Source organism: Dipodomys merriami, unplaced genomic scaffold, assembly GCF_024711535.1.
Source record: "Dipodomys merriami isolate MVZ:Mamm:240054 unplaced genomic scaffold, mDipMer1.0.p SCAF_33, whole genome shotgun sequence".
Taxonomy (NCBI): domain Eukaryota; kingdom Metazoa; phylum Chordata; class Mammalia; order Rodentia; family Heteromyidae; genus Dipodomys; species Dipodomys merriami.
In genome coordinates, this window is record NW_027204826.1 from 17,732,639 (window position 1) to 17,751,167 (window position 18,529).

Here is an 18,529-nt window from a genome sequence, read left to right on the forward strand (position 1 = left end):
TGTGTACACTACACATTAGTAGCACATTGAATATGCAGATGCAGATCAAACAGATGGGATTAGCTGGGGCGCAGTGAGGCCATTTCCTGAAGGTCAGAGCAGTCACGCACACACCAGTGTTACCTCGGCTTTCGGTGGCTTCCTGTCTACCTTCCTGCTCACTCTTCTACTTCTCCGTCTCAAACCACAGGTGTGTGTTCTTGGTTGCGTGCTCATTGGGAAGGTGATACAGTACATTCACCTCCTTTCAGTCCCCTGAGTTCTGACTGAAGACCCCTCACTGTCCCCTTGTGCACAGCTCCTTCCTTTAGGGGACACCCTCAGGGGCCGGCCCCCTGGAGTGACCTGCTTTTATGAGGAGCTTACTGAAAAGCCTGCCCTTCCTGTCCTAGTCATGAGTTGCCTTTTTGTCCTCAGAGCCAGTTCTTCCCTTGGTGGCCAGAGCAGGGATAATAGGGGGAAAGAGAGAGGGAGAGGGAGGAAGAGAGAGAGAGGGAGGGAGGGAGGGGGGAGAGAAGGGGGGCGTGAGTGAGAGCGAGCAAGCCCCATGAACAAATTACACTTCAAGCCTGTGTTCTGAGGCCTGCGGGGTCCTCTCCACCCGCCAGAAATGCCTCCGGTTCCCTTCTTTTAGACTCCACTAATCCTTAATAGGTCATCTGAGTTTATACTTGGACAAAAGTTACCCATTAACAGAAAAGTCTGTAGACAGCCTTGCAGTGGACTGAGGCACACTGGCAAGCTTGAGACCCGAACATCTTTGCAGGCCGGGGGCTTTAAACGCTGTCTTTAGGACACTGAACGTCCCCAGGAGGCCAGCAGTGCCTTGCAGTGTGGGTCAGAACCACACGCCACGGGGCTGGCCCAGTGCGCCTCGGCTGCTCTAGCGCTGGGCTGTGTATGCGTGCGTAGAGCAGCCCACCCGCGCGCGCCGCTGCAGCTCACCCCGTCTGGAGGTGCGGACTGGGCAAGCGCGGCCTGTGCAAGCCAGCGCTAAGCACTGAGTCGCTGTCCTCGGAACACGTGTCAGCGCCACACTTGTGGGAGCTGAGCTGGCAGCCTTGAGAGGCCGTGAGCTGAGTACCAGGCGCGTGGCTGCCTGTGCGGGGCCTGAGGAGGTGGCTGGTTTCCTGGACAGTTGAGCTCATTTGGGGCCTGAAAGGTTTTGTGGTTCACCCTCTCCCTCCTTGGGCAGTTAATTAGTCCCTTCCCAGCTGCTCTCGGTTCAGGGTTTCGTTGTTAAACATTCACAGTGTAGGACTTGTTTATATGTGTCTACCCTTCTTTACTCAGCTTCTGGAAGGTAGGATCGTACTTTCACTTCTGTAACTGGCACTGTTGGTTGGTGAGTAGAAGGTGCTGTGTAAACACGTGACATGTTCACATGAAACCTGCTCACGAATAACTGCACATCCCCCTTATGACCGCAAGCCTGTGTGTGCAAAGCCTCTTCTGTGACACTCCCTTGCTAAAACTCGCCCTGCAGCCGTCTGTCCCTTACTTGGCTGACTAGGCCAGGTGCTGCCTGGCTTCCTGCCGCCTGGGCCAGCGGTGGTAAGAGGCACAGCCAGGACCTGGCTGCCCAATGTGCTGTGCGGCGTGTCACCGCCTCCCCAGCCGGAAGAGGGTTGAGATGGCCCCGTGTGTGCCGTGAGTGCTAGTCCTTCCGTGTGCGGTGTCCTGCTGCCATAACGACCCAGCCTAGGGTCCTCTGATCTCCCATCCCTGACTCGAGTGGGTGTGGAGGCAGCACGGTGTCATGGAAGGTGGGCCTGCCCCAGGTACAGCCTCCCTGTCTAGCAGTGGTGACCAAGGCTGCCACTGTCCTCTGACACGGAGTGATGCCCGGATGGTACAGCCCACCCCAAGTGCCCGTGCCCGACCGCTGGCCCGCTAAGGTGGCCCCCAGCAGTCACCCACACCGGCTAAGGTGGCCCCCAGCAGCCACCCACACCGGCTAAGGTGGCCCCCAGCAGTCACCCACACCGGCTAAGGTGGACCCCAGCAGCCACCCACACTGGCCTGCAGGCCACCTCTGACACCAAGCATCATTTGTTCATGTGTTCGTGTTCTGCTGCCGGAGTAGGTTCTTTTGCATAGGGGCTTTTATTCGAAAAAGCTGTAAGAGGGGCTGGGAAGGTGGCTCAGTGGTAGAGCGCTTGCCTTGCATGCATGAGGCCCTGGGTTCGATTCCTCAGCACCACTTAAGCAAAAAGAAAAAAGCCAGAAGTGGTGCTGTGGCTCAAGTGGTAGAGCACTCACCTTGAGCTGAAGAGCTGAGGGACAGCGCCCAGGCCCAGAGTTCAGGCCCCACGACTGGACCAAAAGAAAAAAAAAAGAAAAAGCTGTAAGAACAGAGTCCTTTTCTTGTTTTACAGCGACAACCATTGTTGAGCGTGGATTGGTAGAGCCTGCAGTCTGTGCTGGGAGATGGTTAGAAGGGCGGCGGCGGGCAGTCATCACGTCACGGCGCTCCCCGCTGACATGGAGGAGGTCTCCACACCTCTCCCACGTCCCCAGGGCTGTCCTCCTTGGTTAAAATGTTTGCTGTTTGGGTTTTATCCATCTGTAAATGAGAAACGGGCAGTACAGTGTGTTTATTACAGATGGAAGTAAGGTCACGGAAACAGACATGCTCCCCTAGTTTTTAAACCCTGTGCTGCTGTGCTTTACTCCTGTGGGGCAAAACCCTCATTTTTCTCTGATTTACAAGAAAATGAGAACATGGAAACTTTGATCATTAAATTAAGTAGTTGTACAAAGAGGTCAGAGTTCCGAGAGTCAGGTATGAGTGCAGTGCTTCAGTGGCCTTCATCCTGCCTATCTTCTCTCTTTCCTCCTATCCCTACCCTCAAGTTACAGCTTTCATTTTTAAAACGATGTGAATTGAATGACTGCTTACTCTTCCTCCCTCGATTTCTGTGCCCCCACTCTTTGCCCCCTGTCAAAACACGTGTCCACTTCCTGGTATCCATTTTGGTAAAAGCACGTCGGCTCTTTCAGAGGAGACACGGGCACCTGAGCAGATCATCCTGGAGTCTGTTATCATGGGTGCTTGTAGATGCAGCTTCCACAGAGAGAACGCGTGCCTGACTTCACATGGTTTGTTCTAGGCCCGTCCGTGTCCCTGCAATGACATTCTTTTTCTAATGGATGAGGAGCAGCATTGCTCCATGACTCCAACATGACCCCATTTTCCTGACCCATTCATCTTGCGTAGGACATCTGGGCTGTTTCCGTAAGTTGGCTAACGTGTGTGGCCTGGCATGACCCTGGCTGTGCAGTCTTCACAGCACCCTGACCTGGGTGCTCTGGATGGACGCCCAGCAGGGTATCACTGGGAAGTTCTCTGTTTAGTTTCTTTTTCTTTTTTCTTTCTTCTTTTGGGTCCGGTCATGGGGCCTGAACTCTGGGCCTGGGCGCTGTCCCTCAGCTCTTCAGCTCAAGGCTAGCGCTCTACCACTTTGAGTCACTGCACCACTTCCAGTTTTCTGGTGGTTAATTGGAGATGAGTCTCACAGACTTTCCTGCTGGGGCTGGCTTTGATCTGTGATCCTCAGATCTCAGCCTCCTGAGTAGCTAGGATGACAGGTATGAGCCACTAGCTCCCAGCTCTGTTAGAATTCTTGATGCTATTCAGTCTTACTGGGGTAAGATAAGATCTCAGTGCTGTTTTGATTTGTATTTCCTTTCTGGCCAGGGATGTTGAGCACATCCTAGTGTGTTTATTCATCATTCTTCTGAGAAGGCTCTTTTTTAGCTCCTTTGCCCATTTATTAATTGGGTTACTGACTTTTTGGGGGATTTTGTTTCTTGTGTTTTCTGGATGTTAGGCCCTTAGTGGATGGATAGCTGGTAAAGATCTTTCAATCTGTAGGCTGTCTTTTTAGCTTAGTAATTATGTCCTCTGTTGTGCAGAACTTTTTTAAAATTTATTTTTATTGTAAAGATACTGTACAGAGGTGTTACAGTTACATGAGTAAGGCAATCATGTGCAGAACGTTTTTAGTTTTAGTTTTGTTTTTTTTTTTGGTCCAGTCGTGGGACCTGAACTCTGGGCCTGGGCGCTGTCTCTCAGCTCTTCAGCTCAAGGCTAGCGCTCTACCACTTGAGCCACAGCGCCACTTCCGGCTTTTTCCTTTTTGCTTATGTGGTGCTGAGGAATCGAACCCAGGGCCTCATGCATGCAAGGCAAGTGCTCTACCACTGAGCCACCTTCCCAGCCCTAGTTTTAGTTTTTAGTGAGTCTGTCTCTAATTTGCTAACCCCCCAGAACTTTACTCAGGAAGTTCCTGTCTAAGCCAGTAAGCTTTGATGTTTTTCCTGTTCCTTCCGGTAGCAGCTTCCAAGGTTTCAGGTCTGACCAAGGCTTTGATCATTTGGAGTTGATATGAGGAGCTCTGTGCATATAAGTACTTGTTTTGTGAAATGGATTGAACATAGATGCTTAGTGTGGAGAAAAGGTGGTCATAATTCTGTGAAGAGCAACCAGTTCAGGGCAGCGCTCACCAGACAGCGGTCAGACTGGCGGCCTGTAAGAGGTCGAGGAGGAAGCACGTAGCTACTGTGCTTCTGTGGTAAGTCGCAGGCCTTCAGCCTCACACTTGCAGGACACCTGATCAGACCGCCCAGGCTTTAGCCAGAGCACCAAGGGACGGGCACCATTGAAGCATGCCTCCCTGGTGCTTTGTGCTTGGGAGTGTCTCCCTTGCCCACCATACAGCGTGTCTGGGGAGATCAGGAGATGGCGACAAAGGAAGACAATCCACTTGTCTTGCTCTTCAGACTGGAAGAAAGCTCAAGAGGAAGCGGACAAAACAAGCAGATTTTGCTGACTTGTGTTGGCTGTTTGTGGTCAGTGTTTTTGAACAGCCTGTAGAAATACCCCATTCCCTAGATGACAGGTACTTGGGAAATTTGGGGAGCATGAATCCCTCTCTCTGACTGCATGGATGTACTCTCACTGTTGGTCATTACTGAAGAGGAAGTGATATCAGCCGTGCAGCGCTGTTACTCACACTGAATACACCATTCATTTAGACAAAAGATCATTTCTCAAGTCAGATCTCAATATTCTCATTTAAGGCTTATGTCAGTTGTGTCATAATCTCTATGGAAACAAAGCTCTCCACTGTGTCTTAATTGCATAAGTGTAACTCATTTCCCCGTAGTGGGCACACAGATTGTAGACACAATTTTTTTTTTCATTTTCTCTTTGAGTGCTCTTAAAATAGGAGAGATTTTATCCAGTGATAAGTTGTTTTTGTAAAACAAAGACATCCATTAATATTTCCCATTTATACCAATTCTTATAAAATTGGTAAACTTAAAAATTATCAATGAGCTCACTTTCCTAGCAGAATTTTGATAAAAATTGAATTATTTTTCTCAGTTCTTAGTATCTTAGCATCTCCTGACTGTGCAAGGGTCTCTCCAGTGGGGTTGTTGATTGTTTTCTTATTAATCATGAGACATTCTTTATATATTGTGGGTATGAGTTCCTTGATGATATTTTGTAGATAGCATCTCCAACATTTGGGGCCTACATTTTCATTTCCTTCTCTATGAGTAAAAATTCCTAATTTTAAATTTTAACTTATCAGCCTTTTGCTTTTTTTTTTTTTCTGGACACTCCTACGGCTTGAACTCAGGGCCTGGGCACTGACCCCGAGGTTCTTTTGCTTAAGGCTAGCACTCTACCACTTGAGCCACAGCACCATTTCTGCTTTTTCTGTGTATGTGGTACTGAGGAATCAAACCAGTGCATGCTAGGCAAGCACTCTACCCCTAAGCCACCTTCCCAGCCCCCCCCCTTTTTTTTTTTTTTGTATGAGGTTAGGAAATGTCTAATGCAGTGAAAGTAAAAATAAATAGGGTTGCATCACATTAACAAAGAAACACAGTTAAAGACACCTTGAAGACTAGGAGAAAATATTAGGAAATCACACATTAGATAAGGTGTTGATATCTAAAATATATCTACACAGTAACAAAGAAATGCTCCCAGATTGGCCCACTGGTGCCTCACGCCTGTCATCCCAGCTACTCAGGGGGATGAGGTCTGAGGATCTCGGTTCAAAGCCGGCCCGGGCAAGGAAGTCGAGACTCTTAACTTCAGCTGGAAGTGGAGCTGTAGCTCAAGTGATAGAACGCCAGCCTTGGGGGAAAAAAATAAGGGACAACACCCTTAGCCGAGTTCAAGCTCTAATACTACTAGCTTGAAGTGTTAGGCTGATTTGATTCTGATTTTCAGGCACAGAGAGGATGGATGGACACAGGGACTGGAGCAGCTCTGATGCCCATCTGTGGAGGAGGCTGAGGTCTGCCCACTAGTACAGTCATCAGGTTTCCTGGAGGTGGCTGTTTTGGAGGGGCAGTGGTTCGTTCGTAGTTGACTGGTGGTGCTGACACCCTGTGCTGACAGGTCCCAAGGACCAGGCATTCCTGGCTGATGGTGAATGTGATCTAAGTTGTGTTCAGTGGTGAAATGGACACACTGAAGAAGCATGAATGCCTAAAAATGCTAAAATTACACAGTGTCCAGAACTCAATCTTAAATCATAAAAAAGTGAATCGACTGTCTTTTATTTCTCAAAATGAATTTGGTGTTGGAATTTCTCCTAAGTAGAGGTCATAAAGTTACACGGTCTGTGGTGAAGTTGTCTCACACCTGTGTATGGACCGCATCCTAAGTGCCCTGAGCTGCGCACACTTGATCTGTCCCTAGCTGCGACCAACACAGTCCACTTTTTTATGTACATTATCAGCATGTAATTAACATGTTAGTTATTGCCTTTAATTTGGTTTCTACAAGTGGTTTCCTTAGCTTTGGGGAGGGGTTGGGATGTAAATATTGAATTTAGAGCCTTCTGTATGCTAGGCAAGCTTGTTTTCTTTTTACTTTAATTTTCACAAACTTAAATGAAGTTACAGCTTAGAATATTTATTTCTTGTTTCATGATTTAAAAAATAGATTTTTCTTGAGATAGGGTCTTGCTGTGTAGCCCAGGCTGGCCTCCCATCCAAGGTCTCCTACCTCAGCCTTCCAAGTGCTGGAATTATAGGTGTGCGCCGCCATATCCAACTTGATTGAGATTTTAGACTATGAGTTTTCCCTGACATTTAGCAAAAGCTGTCTTTATTATGTAATATTTTACTATTTTTCAAGTAATCGGCCCATAGCAATACTTCCTTCTTCCATCCAGCAGTTAATATTAATATTAATTAACATTGTCAGTGAGGTTTCTTGTTTGACATGTTCAGTCCTCTGTCGGACTGAATTGCTCAGTGCCATCTGAATGAAGGAGTTTGGGAGCCATCAGGAGAAGATGGAAATAGGCACACAGGAACCAGTGTTTGGTGTCTACTATTTGGAGGCTCTTCATAGTGTAATTTAACTTGATTTTTGTAACAAAGGAGGAACTGGGCTGAGAAGGCAGAAGTGATTCTCTTAAGTTCACTCAGCTAGTAGACCGCTGAGATAAAAATGTTTATCATGGGCTGGGAAGGCGGCTCAGTGGTGGAGCGACTGCCCTGCATGAGTGAGGCCCTGGGTTCCATTCCTCAGCACCTCATAAGCAGGGGAAAAAAACAGCCGGAAGTGGGGCTGTAGCTCAAGTGGTAGAGCACTAGCCTTGAGCTGAATAGCTGAGGGACAGCGCCCAGGCCCAGAGTTCAGGCCCCACAGCCAAAAAAAAAAAAAGTTTATCCTGCTGGGTGCCAGTGGCTCCCGCCTATAATCCCAGCTACTCAGGAGGCTGAGATCTGAGGATCTCAGTTCAGAGCCAACCTGGGCAGGAAAGCCCGGAAGACTCTTATCTCCAATTAATCATAGTAAAAGCCAAAATGGTACTGTGGCTCAAATGGTAGAGTGCTACCCTTGGTCAAAAAGGAGCTTAGGGACAGTGTTCAAGGCCCAGGACTGGCAAAAATAAAAAGTTTATCCTGTTTCTGTAGTTTTTTTTGTAGAGTAGATACTTTCCTTTCATGTGTGCTGCTAAGTAGAGAAACATATAAGCAAAAATCCCACCGTTTCCTTTTGCTTTTAAGCAGATCTCTTTCTTACAGGGAACAGTAGCCGATGTGCAATTTGGCCCCATGAGGATTCATCAAGATCAGCTTCAGGTACTAAGGGGCCATCCTGGGGTTACTGCCTGTCAGTTCTCTTATGTAGGGTTTAGTAAAGAGCTGTACAGAATGGCCTTCTCTCAGGTGAATGAAGACTGTCTGCAACCTACAGTAAGTTGGTTGTGATGTGATAAAGACAAAAGCTCACGCACATGCGCGTGTGTGTGTGTGTGTGTGTGAGAGAGAGAGAGAGAGAGAGAGAGAGAGGAGAGAGAGAGAGAGATGTGGGTTGGCACAGTCAGCAGATGGAGCAGGCTGCTGATTGGCTCAGTGGTGGGATGGAGAGCTTAGGCAGGAGAGCAGATGTCATGTGACACCTGTGTCCCATCTTAAAAACACCTGGCTATTTTCTGTGGCTTATTAAGACATTACAGTCTGACAACATCTCATTTAAAAACTGTTTCTACTCTTGGATTTAGGTACTTTTAGTGTTTACCAAACAAGACAGCCAGTGTAACGGGTTCCGGAAGGCATGCGAGAAGGCAGGGTTCAAGTGTACAGTGGCCAGAGAGCCGCAGGATGCCCTCGACTGCTTCCTGGACAAGCTGCATGACATCGTTGTCATTGACCACAGAAACCCCCGGCACATAGACGCGGAGACCCTGTGCAAGTGAGCTTCCCTACGTGCTGAAGAGCAAAATGGCACAACTATTCTTTCTGGGCGGAATCCTTATCGCTTTTGTGATGAAGGCCCTGGGTCTGATCCCCAGAACTAGAAGAAACAAAATGGTAGTAAGAAAATGTTAACTTCGGAAGTGGCGCTGTAGCTCAAGTGGTAGAGCACTCGCCTTGAGCTGAAGAGCTGAGGGACAGCGCCCACGCCCAGGGTTCAAGCCCCACGACCGACAAAAAAAAAAAAAAAAGTTAATTTCTGGCCGGGGACCAGTAGCTCACATCTGTCATCCCAGCTACTCAAGAGGCTGAGATCTGAGGATCATGGTTCAAAGCCAGCCAGGGCAGGAAAGCCTGTGAGACTTTTATCTCTAATAAGCCACCAGAAAACCAGAAGTGGTGCTGTGGCTCAAGTGGTAGAGCACTTGCCTTGAGCTGAAGAGCTGAGGGCCATTGCCCAGAGCTCAAGCCCCACAACTGACAGTAAAAAAAAGAAAAGGAAAAAGAAAAAGCTGGAAGTATCAGTGTGGCCCAAGTGGTAGAGTGCTAGCCTTGAGCACAAAGCAGCTCAGGGACAGCGCCCAGGCTTAGAGTTCAAGCCTCAGGACCAGAGGGGATATTTATATGTGTATATATGTATATGTATACATATGTATATATGTGTATATATACTTATGCTTAAAAACTTGTTTGCTTTTTTTAGGTCTATCAAGTCATCAAAATTCTCAGAAAACACAGTCATTGTTGGTGTAGTTCGCAGGTAAACTGTTTTTCTGTTGGAAAGGCCTCAGTGTTGTGTGTGCTCTGTTAGACAGATGGCTGATTGAGGGCCAGGCCCCTTTGAAGGAGAAACCCCTGGAATGGGCTTTATAAAAGTCCAGCATCTCTGGGCTGGGAAGGTGGCTCAGTGGTCGAGTGCTTGCCTAGCATGCATGAGGCCTGGGGTTCCATTCCTCAGCACCACATACACAGAAAAAGCCAGAAGTGGTGCTGTGGCTCAAGTGGTAGAGCACTAGCTTTGATCTGAAAAGCTCAGGCCCAGAGTTCAAGCCCCACAACCAACAAGACAAATACAAAACAAAACAAACTTCTCTAGTGTTCTTTCTGTTCTCCAGTTCGCTGCAGGGAGATCATGCTTCCACACCAGGCCCCAGGGCCCCTGGTGTCTGCCTCGATGTCTAACTCCAATGTCTGAGGATTAAAATTACACAAAAATGGGCTTTTAATCCATGAACTAGAAGATGGGAGACTCCAAGGAAGAATTTATATGGGTGTGCGCGCGCGCGCTCGCGCATGCGTGCGCGCGTGTGTGCGTGTGTGTGTTCGTTCCAGTCGTGGGGCCTGAACTCTGGGCCTGGGTGCTGTCCCTCAGCTCTTCAGCTCAAGTTCAGCGCTCTACCACTTAAGCCACAGCGCCACTTCCGGCTTTTTTTCTTTTTGCTTATGTGGTGCTGACGAAGCGAACCCAGGGCCTCATGCATGCAAGGCAAGCGCTCGACCACTGAGCCACCTTCCCAGCCCTGTATATTTAGTTTTTAGTTGCACTTTATTGTCATAGCTGGCTGTGTGGAGGGTTTCAGTTTGGCACGCCCGTGTCAGGTGGTTGGTCCTGAAGAGTTGAAGTTGGCAAATGAACCCCCGAGTGAACCTGTCCAGCACAGGCCTGCCAGTGTGCCGAGCCACCCCTCCCTGGGAAGAGGTAATAGTTGAGTAGAAGAAAGCGTTCTGAGGAGCTGTACCTACTGTACTGTGGCTCGTGTTGCCGCAGGACAGTTGTACGCCACGGTCTGGTGCTCGGCTGGACTGAGGCAGCGCAGCCACTCAAGCCCAGGCTTCGAGGGGCCTCGTCTCAAGAGCAGTCACAGGGCTGGGAGGGTGGCTCCGTGGGGGAGAGCTCGCCCAGCACGCATGAAGCCCTGGCTTCCATTCCTCAGCACCACATACACAGAAAAAGCTGGAAGTGGTGCTGTGGCTCAAGTGATAGAAAGCTTTGAGCAAAAGAAGCTCAGGAACAGTGCTCAGGCCCTGAGTTCAAGCCCCAGGACTGGCAAAACAAAAAACAAACAAAACAGTTACAGTGCTGTTCTGCCTATGCCTAGCCGTCCTGTTGCCACAGGAGGTCAGCATAGGTCCATGTGTCTAGTTCACACATCTGATTTTCATCCAAAAGTGTGTGAGCAAGTGAGTCATGAGCGTGTGGAGGTGAAAGCAAGGCTAACTCTCCCTGCTTTCTCTTGAAGGGCCGACAGAGAAGATTTGTCTGTGATGTCCCTCATCGCTGCCGGCTTCACAAGGGTACGTGCCACCCATGGGCCGTGGCTGGGGTGTAAGGTGTGCACGCAGGGCCGTGGACGCCGTGGCTGGGGTTTAAGGTGTGCACGCAGGGCCGTGGATGCCGTGGCTGGGGTTTAAGGTGTGCACGCGGGGCCGTGGATGCTGTGGCAGGGGTGTAAAGTGTGCATGCGGGGCCATGGACGCCGTGGCTGGGGTTAAAGGTGTGCATGCGGGGCCATGGACGCCGTGGGTGGGGTTAAAGGTGTGCACGTGGAGCCCGTGGACACCATGGCTGGGGTTAAAGGTGTGCACGCAGGGCCATGGATGCCGTGGCTGGGGTGTAAGGCATGCACGCGGGGCCGTGGACACCATGGCTGGGGTGTAAGGTGTGCACACGAGGTCGTGGACGCCGTGGCTGGAGTGTAAGGTGTGCATGTGGGGCTGTGGACATCATGGCTGGGGTGTAAGGCAACGTGCACACAGGGCCGTGGACATCATGGCTGGGGTGTAAGGTGTGCACGCAGGGCCGTGGACACCGTGGCTGGGGTATAAGATGTGCACGTGGGGCCGTGGACATTGCGGCTAGGGTGTAAGGCAGTGTGCACACAGGGCCATGGACACCGTGGCTGGGGTGTAAGGTGTGCACATGGGGCCGTGGACACCGTGGCTGGGGTGTAAGGTGTGCACGCAGGGCTGTGGACATCGTGGCTGGGGTGTAAGGCAGCGTGCACACAGGGCCGTGGACATCGTGGCTGAGGTGTAAGGCAGTGTGCATGCAGGGCCATGGACGCCGTGGCTAGGGTGTTAGGTGTGCACGCGGGGCCCATGGACGCCGTGGCTAGGGTGTAAGGCAGCGTGCACACGGGGCCATGGTACCTCAGATCCTCCCAAGGAAGACACCTTCATCTTCGGCCTGTGTGGCAGGCGCACACAGTAGATCACAGAGGTGAGGTTGGGTTAGAGCGCTCAGACAGGGAGGTGGCAGTGGGGAGGGGAGAGCAACCCCAGCACCTCCTTCCCTGAGGGCCTGCCGGGGCACATGTATTATAAGAACACGCCCACTCCAAGGTCCCATGGGGACCTTGGCACTGCTGCCTTCAACCTAGGGGTCTGGAGGGTCCTCCCTCCATCTACAGCCTCCCTCCATCCTCGGCCTCCCTCCATCCTCGGCCTCCCTCTTTCTGCTGCCTCCCTCTGTCCACAGCCTCCCTCCATCATCGGCCTCCCCACGTCCACAGCCTCCCTCCATCATCGGCCTCCCTACGTCCGCTGCCTCCCTCTGTCCACAGCCTCCCTCCGTCCATAGTCTCTATCCTTAGCCTCCCTCCGTCCATGGCCTCCCTCTGTCCATTGCCTCCCTCTGTCCACTGCCTCCCTCCGTCCACAGTCTCTATCCTTGGACTCCCTCCGTCCACAGTCTCTATCCTCGGCCTCCCTCCGTCCATGGTCCCCCTCTGTCCACTGCCTCCCTCCGTCCACAGTCTCTATCCTCGGCCTCCCTCCATCCACAGTCTCTATCCTCGGCCTCCCTCCGTCCACAGTCTCTATCCTCGGCCTCCCTCCGTCCACGGTCTCCCTCCATCCTTGGCCTCCCTCTGTCCACAGCCTCCCTCCCTCCTCAGCCTCCCTCAGCCTGCGGCCTCCCTTGGTCTGCCAAGCATCTCACACCCTGCTTGCCCCGTTTTACACCACACCGAGGCTAGGGACTGTGGGAGAGCTTAGCTGGTCCCGTGGTGTCTGGCCTGGGGAGGCTGGTCCTCTCCGTCAGGCCCTTTAGAGATGAGCACATGGTCAGTCTGTGGTGGTGCGGTGGTCCATGAGCAGAGCACCAGCCAGAGGGAGGGAGGAGCGCGAGTTCATGGCACCACATATGAAGAAAAAGTGGGAAGTGGAGCTGTGGCTCAAGTGGTAGAGCGCTCACCTTGAGCTGAAGAGCTGAGGGACAGCGCCCAGGCCCAGAGTTCAGGCCCCATGACCAACAACAACAACAAAATCCTTTGCAATCATTATTGCTGGACAGGAGATGCAGCTCCGGCAGCACCGAGTGGTGGGACACGGGCTCAGCTCAAGCCGTGGGCAGAGCAGCAGGTATGGCAGGCCAGAGGGGGGAAGGTGACAACACTTGTGCGCGGCTTCGTGGAAGGCGGCTCTGAACAGGCCCCAGTGAGGCCTGAGGATCACGGTGAAGGCAGCCTCGGCAGGAAAGTCCGTGAGATTTCATCTCCAGTGAATCATGGGAAAAGCTGGAAGTGGCGCTGTGGCTCAAGTGGTGGAGTGCGAGCTTTGAGCAAAAGGAGCTGAGGGACAGCATCCAGGCCTGGTGCGCAAGCTCCAGGACTAGCACAAAAAAGAAAAAGTATGGGGCTGGGAATGTGGCTTAGATAGAATATGGTAGCATGCTTGCCTAGCATGCATGAAGCCCTGAGTTCCAGTCCTCAGGATTGCATTCACAGGAAAAGCTGGAAGTGGTAGAGTGCTAGCCTTGAGCAAAAGAGGCTCAGGGACAGCGTCCAGGTCCTGAGTTCAAGCCCCAGGACTGGCAAAAGGAAAAAGTATCCCTTGAGTGAGCTGTGTCTTCCGTGGCTGGCACTGCCGAGGGAGCTGGAGGCCTTGGAGCTGCAGGGGCAGAGGAAGGAGGAGTGTGCTCTGCCCACCCCAGCTCTGCTCCCCAGAGCCCCACAGCCACAGAGAAAGCAACAAAACAGGCACAGGCCACGCTGTCTCCCTTCCCCCCTCTGGCCTGCCATACCTGCTGCTCTGCCCACGGCTGGAGCTGAGCCCGTGTCCCACCACTCGGTGCTGCCGGAGCTGCATCTCCTGTCCAGCAATAATGATTGCAAAGGATTTTGTTGTTGTTGTTGGTCATGGGGCCTGAACTCTGGCCTGGGCGCTGTCCCTCAGCTCTTCAGCTCAAGGCGAGCGCTCTACCACTTGAGCCACAGCGCCACTTCCCACTTTTTCTTCATATGTGGTGCTGAGGAATTCACCCAGGGCCTCATGCATGCAAGGCACAAGCACTACCACTGAGCCACCTTCCCAGCCCGACAAAGGGGTTTTAAGTGTTCAGTGTGTTTCGAATCCCTTTCATTGCACACATACTTACTCAAAGATGCTCCTTTGTTTTTCCAACAATCCCCCTTTCTGTTTTTAGAGGTACATAGAAAACCCCGCCGTCATAGCCTGCTACAATGAGCTGCGCCAGCTGGAGTTCGGGGAGGTGCGGTCCCAGCTGAAGCTCAGGTAACTGTGGGGCCGCCCCTTGACACGGGGCGGGTGGGCAGATCTCCTCCTAGTCTGCCTGTCTCGCTCACGGGGTCCCGTTAGCCAGAGGAGACCCCCGTCTTCCAGGCGCAGCCAAGAGTAAGTGAAGAGGGAGGGGCACAAAGCTGCGCTTGCTGGAAACATTTTTTAAAAATAACATCAACTCACCGTACTGACATGGCGACATTTTGTTCTCTAGGAGATAAATGCTGTAATTTGCCCTTCCCTTTTTGCAGCATTACAAGACTACTGAGCCCTCCTTCCTGCCTATGTGTGTTTCTCAAAAGTAGCTGGGATCACAGGGCTGAACAACCATGTTTAGGTGTTTTTGTTTTTGTTTTTGTCGGTCATGGGACTTGAACTTTGGGCCTGGGCGCTGTCCCTCAGCTCTTCAGCTCAAGGTGAGCGCTCTACCACTTGAGCCACAGCATGGCGCCACCTCCGGTTTTCCGGTGGTTTATTGTTTACTGGAGATGAGAGTCTCACTGACCTTCCTGCCTGGGCTAGCTTCGAACTGTGATCCTCAGATCTCAGCCTCCTTAATAGCTAGGATTACAGGCGTGAGCACCCAGACTTGTTTAGCTTTTAATTTTCTATTGATAAAGAGATTTGTTTTAAAAGAGTAAAAGTTGATAATTTTCTTTCTCTCTCTCCTTCCTTCCTCCCTCCCTCCCTCCCTTCCTTCCTTCCTTCCTTCCTTCCTTCCTTCCTTCCTTCCTTCCTTCCTTCCTGTCAGTCATGGGGCTTGAACTCTGGGCCTGGGCACTGTCCCAAGCGCTCCAGCTCAAGGTGAGCACTCTACCACTTGAGCCATAGCACTACTTCTGGTTTTCTGGTGGTTTATTGGAGATAAGAGTCTCATGGACTTTCCTGCCCCGGCTGGCTTGGAACCATGATCCTCAGATCTCAGCCTCCTGAGTAGCTAGGATGGCAGGCGTGAGCCACTGGCGCCCGGCTAAAGTTGGTTATTTTTCCAGCGAAACAGAAAACAGTAAAACTATATCAGCAGGACAAAAGGAAAATAAAGCCTACACTCCCTCCTTGAATGTCCTGTGTAACATTTCCTGTACCAAGCATGGGAGAGACGCGCGTGCCGCTGTGTTTGTGTCTGCTGGGTGCGGCACGTTGGATTTGGAGCGAGCAGTGTGGCTCTGTATGTAAGGAAGAAAAGTCCTTTACAGACATAGGCACCGCAGGCTGGCACAGAGCTGGTGCTGTGGGGGAGCTGTGCAAAGCCCACTCTGGACTCTGGCGGAGGCTGTAACAGGCCACCACCGCACCGGGTCCCAGGCCACTTCGCACAGCTGTATTTCCTAATATTGTTAAACATTTTTTTTTTTTATTGTAAAGATACAGAGGGGTGCCAGGCGCCAGTGGCTCACACCTGTAATCCTAGCTACTCAGGAGGCTGAGATCTGAGGATCACGGTTCAAAGCCAGCCCGGGCAGGAGAGACCGTGAGACTCCTATCTCCAATAAACCACCAGAAAACCGGAAGTGGCACTGTAGCTCAAGTGGTAGAGCGCTTGCCTTGAGCTGAAGAGCTGAGGGACAGCGCCCAGGCCCAGAGTTCAAGCCCCACAATTGATCACAAAAAAGAAAAAAAAAGATACAGAGGGGTTACAGTTACAGGAGTAAGGTAATGAGTACATTTCCTATCAAGCATTGTTACCCTCTCCTCTGTTTTTGCCCTACTATCCCTTCCCTCCCCTGTATTTTCTAATTTTTGCCAATAAACATCTATTGGGTACACAATTAAAGACCATCTTCAAACACTAAAAACTTGGCAAATGCTTTCTCATGTTCTGTCCATTTCTGAAGAAAGCCGAGGACAAAGCTGGCATTCCAGAGGACCCCCAAGTTTTGGAAACAGTTTAAGCTAATAGCTACAAATGGCCTATCCCCTTTCCCTGTTTCTCCGCCGAAAGAGACGCACGGAGTGTGCGTGCTCTGCTCAGGGAGGGTCCGTGCACCGGGCTGTGCGGCAGCCTCTTTACGTTACTATCCCCAGCCTCCTTTTGAATGGGCACGCCTTACCCTTACGGGTCAGACAGAAGTACACTTAACTAAGCGCCGAGTTCATAGTAGACGTGTGTATTTACATTAATCAGGTCTTCTGTTTCTACCCATGAAGGGCCTGCAATTCAGTGTTCACTGCGTTAGAGAAAAGTCAAGAAGCAATTGAAATTACCAGTGAAAACCACATCATCCAGGTTTGTTGTTTGGAAAGGTGTCCTTCCAAGTTGCTTGTTTTGTGTCCTTCCACTCTCAGGATTGAACCAATACAGTATTTCCTTTCTTTCCTTAGAGGATTATAAGACTAAAATCAATAAAACGTAAACTTCCAAGTAGCTTTCTAGAAAAGAGAATATACCAGTAATTATAGTTTTAGAAAATATGGAAATAACATGGGTGTGTCTTGTGTATATCTGTGTGTGTGTATGTGTGTGCACGCGTGTGTGCATAGCACAGAGAGACGGCTGGGCGGAAGATGCCGCGCAGCTCAGGGAGAGCGGGGGCTTTGCAGGCCGCAACTAAAAATGTGAAAAAGGAGAGCCTGCGTCAGCTGTTATTAGCCCAGCTTGAAAACCCAACCGGGATCATGGAGCAGAAGCTCTTGGGCTTCTCTTGTGCCCAGATAAGGATCCCCAAAGACCACCCAGGAGCCGATTCCGATGTAAGCACATGAGAGTCGTTTATTACAAGCTTGAGCCTGCATTCACCACCATCACCGATGCAGCAGGTCAGAGTTGAGAGCCCCGCCCTTCCTCGAGCAAGGTTTTTATAGGGCTTTTAGGGACTTCCATGCGTCATTGCAACACTTAACAAATCATATCACACCATGGGAAAATCATAAAATAATTCTTTTTTTTGTCCGTCATGGTGGCTGATCTCTGGGCCTGGGCGCTGTCCCTCAGCTCTTGAGCTCAAGACGAGCGCTCTACTACTTGCGCCACAGCACCACTTGTGGCTTTTTTTTTTTTTTTTGCTGATGTGGTGCTGAGGAATTGAACCCAGGGCCTCATGCATGCAAGGCAAACACTCTACCACTGAGCCAACTTCCCAGCCACCTCATAAAATAATTTTTTTGGGGGGGAGGGTCTGGTTGTGGGGCCTGAACTCTGGGCCTAGGCGCTGTCCCCCAGCTTTTCAGCTCAAGGCTAGCGCTCTACCACTTGAGCCACAGCGCCACTTCCGGCTTTTTTCTTTTTGCTTATGTGGTGCTGAGGAATCGAACCCAGGGTCTCAGGCATGCAAGGCAAGCGTTGTACCACTGAGCCACCTTCCCAGCCCTCATAAAATAATTTTAAAAGATGATTAGTGTCACCAGTGGCGGGAGCCAACCAGGTACTAGGGATTGGCTGGTTCATGGGGTTGATGCTCTCTGAAATGATTGGCTGGAGCGGATGGTCTGACCCCTGACCAGTGATCCTTATCCTGTTATCTGCTGATTAGCTATGGTTAGCAGAATTTTCCATAAAGGAGATTGCTCCTGGAATTTGGGCTCAAGGGAAGTTGCTGATTTCCTGGAGTATCAAGGGGAGTTGCTGATTTCCTGGAGTATCAAGGGGAGTTGCTGATTTCCTGGAGTATCAAGGGGAGTTGCTGATTTCCTGGAGTATCAAGGGGAGTTGCTGATTTCCTGGAGTATCAAGGGGAGTTGCTGATTTCCTGGAATTTGGGCTCAAGGGGAGTAGCTGACACAGTTCCCGGACAAAATGGAATCCAAACCTAAAATTGCTATATCTCGTTCAGGCTTCACATTCTCCTCCTGGCTAGTGACTAAGGGGCCAGTCATGGTCCCTTCATAGCTAGTTCTTTGTTAACGTCATCTACGGGTCAATACTGAGATCTGAGAACTGGTACCCGGACCGAATTAACCCGCTCTTTTACAAAGGTTACTAGCCTGTTAATCATGCAAGGACCAGTTGTGAGTATCAGAATTAATATCAGGGGCCCTGCCAGAGGCATTATGTATTGGGCCATCCAGTGTCCAGGTTGGAAGTGGGACGTTTGCGAAGCCCCTGGTGCAGTTCTTCCAAGACCCTCATGTATTCATATACCAGTCCTGACTCTATCCCAGCCAACTGGATCTTATGCCAGCTGTACTCAAAAGCTCCTCCAGGCGACTGTCCTCCTCAGGCCATCGTTGAACTTTACCCATTAGGGTGTACAGCAGCAGCAGCAGCAGCAGCAGCAGCAGGGTCTCTCAGTGGCTCCAAGGGACTGTCACACCTCCTGCTGGGCTGCAGATT

The 18,529-nt window shown here is 50.8% G+C and overlaps 1 protein-coding gene across 4 annotated transcripts in view; it reads left to right on the plus strand.

Moving 5' to 3' along the window:
- The window catches only part of Pde8a (phosphodiesterase 8A), a 42,680-nt gene that overhangs the window by 10,542 nt on the left and 13,609 nt on the right, over positions 1-18,529 (plus strand). For all 4 annotated transcript variants that reach the window (XM_070043332.1, XM_070043335.1, XM_070043334.1 and 1 more), the window contains exons 2-7: positions 8,068-8,124; positions 8,547-8,737; positions 9,443-9,499; positions 10,980-11,034; positions 14,165-14,253; positions 16,408-16,486. In XM_070043332.1, coding sequence (XP_069899433.1) covers positions 8,068-8,124; positions 8,547-8,737; positions 9,443-9,499; positions 10,980-11,034; positions 14,165-14,253; positions 16,408-16,486 — 528 coding nt within the window. The remainder of the gene's footprint in view (positions 1-8,067; positions 8,125-8,546; positions 8,738-9,442; positions 9,500-10,979; positions 11,035-14,164; positions 14,254-16,407; positions 16,487-18,529) is intronic.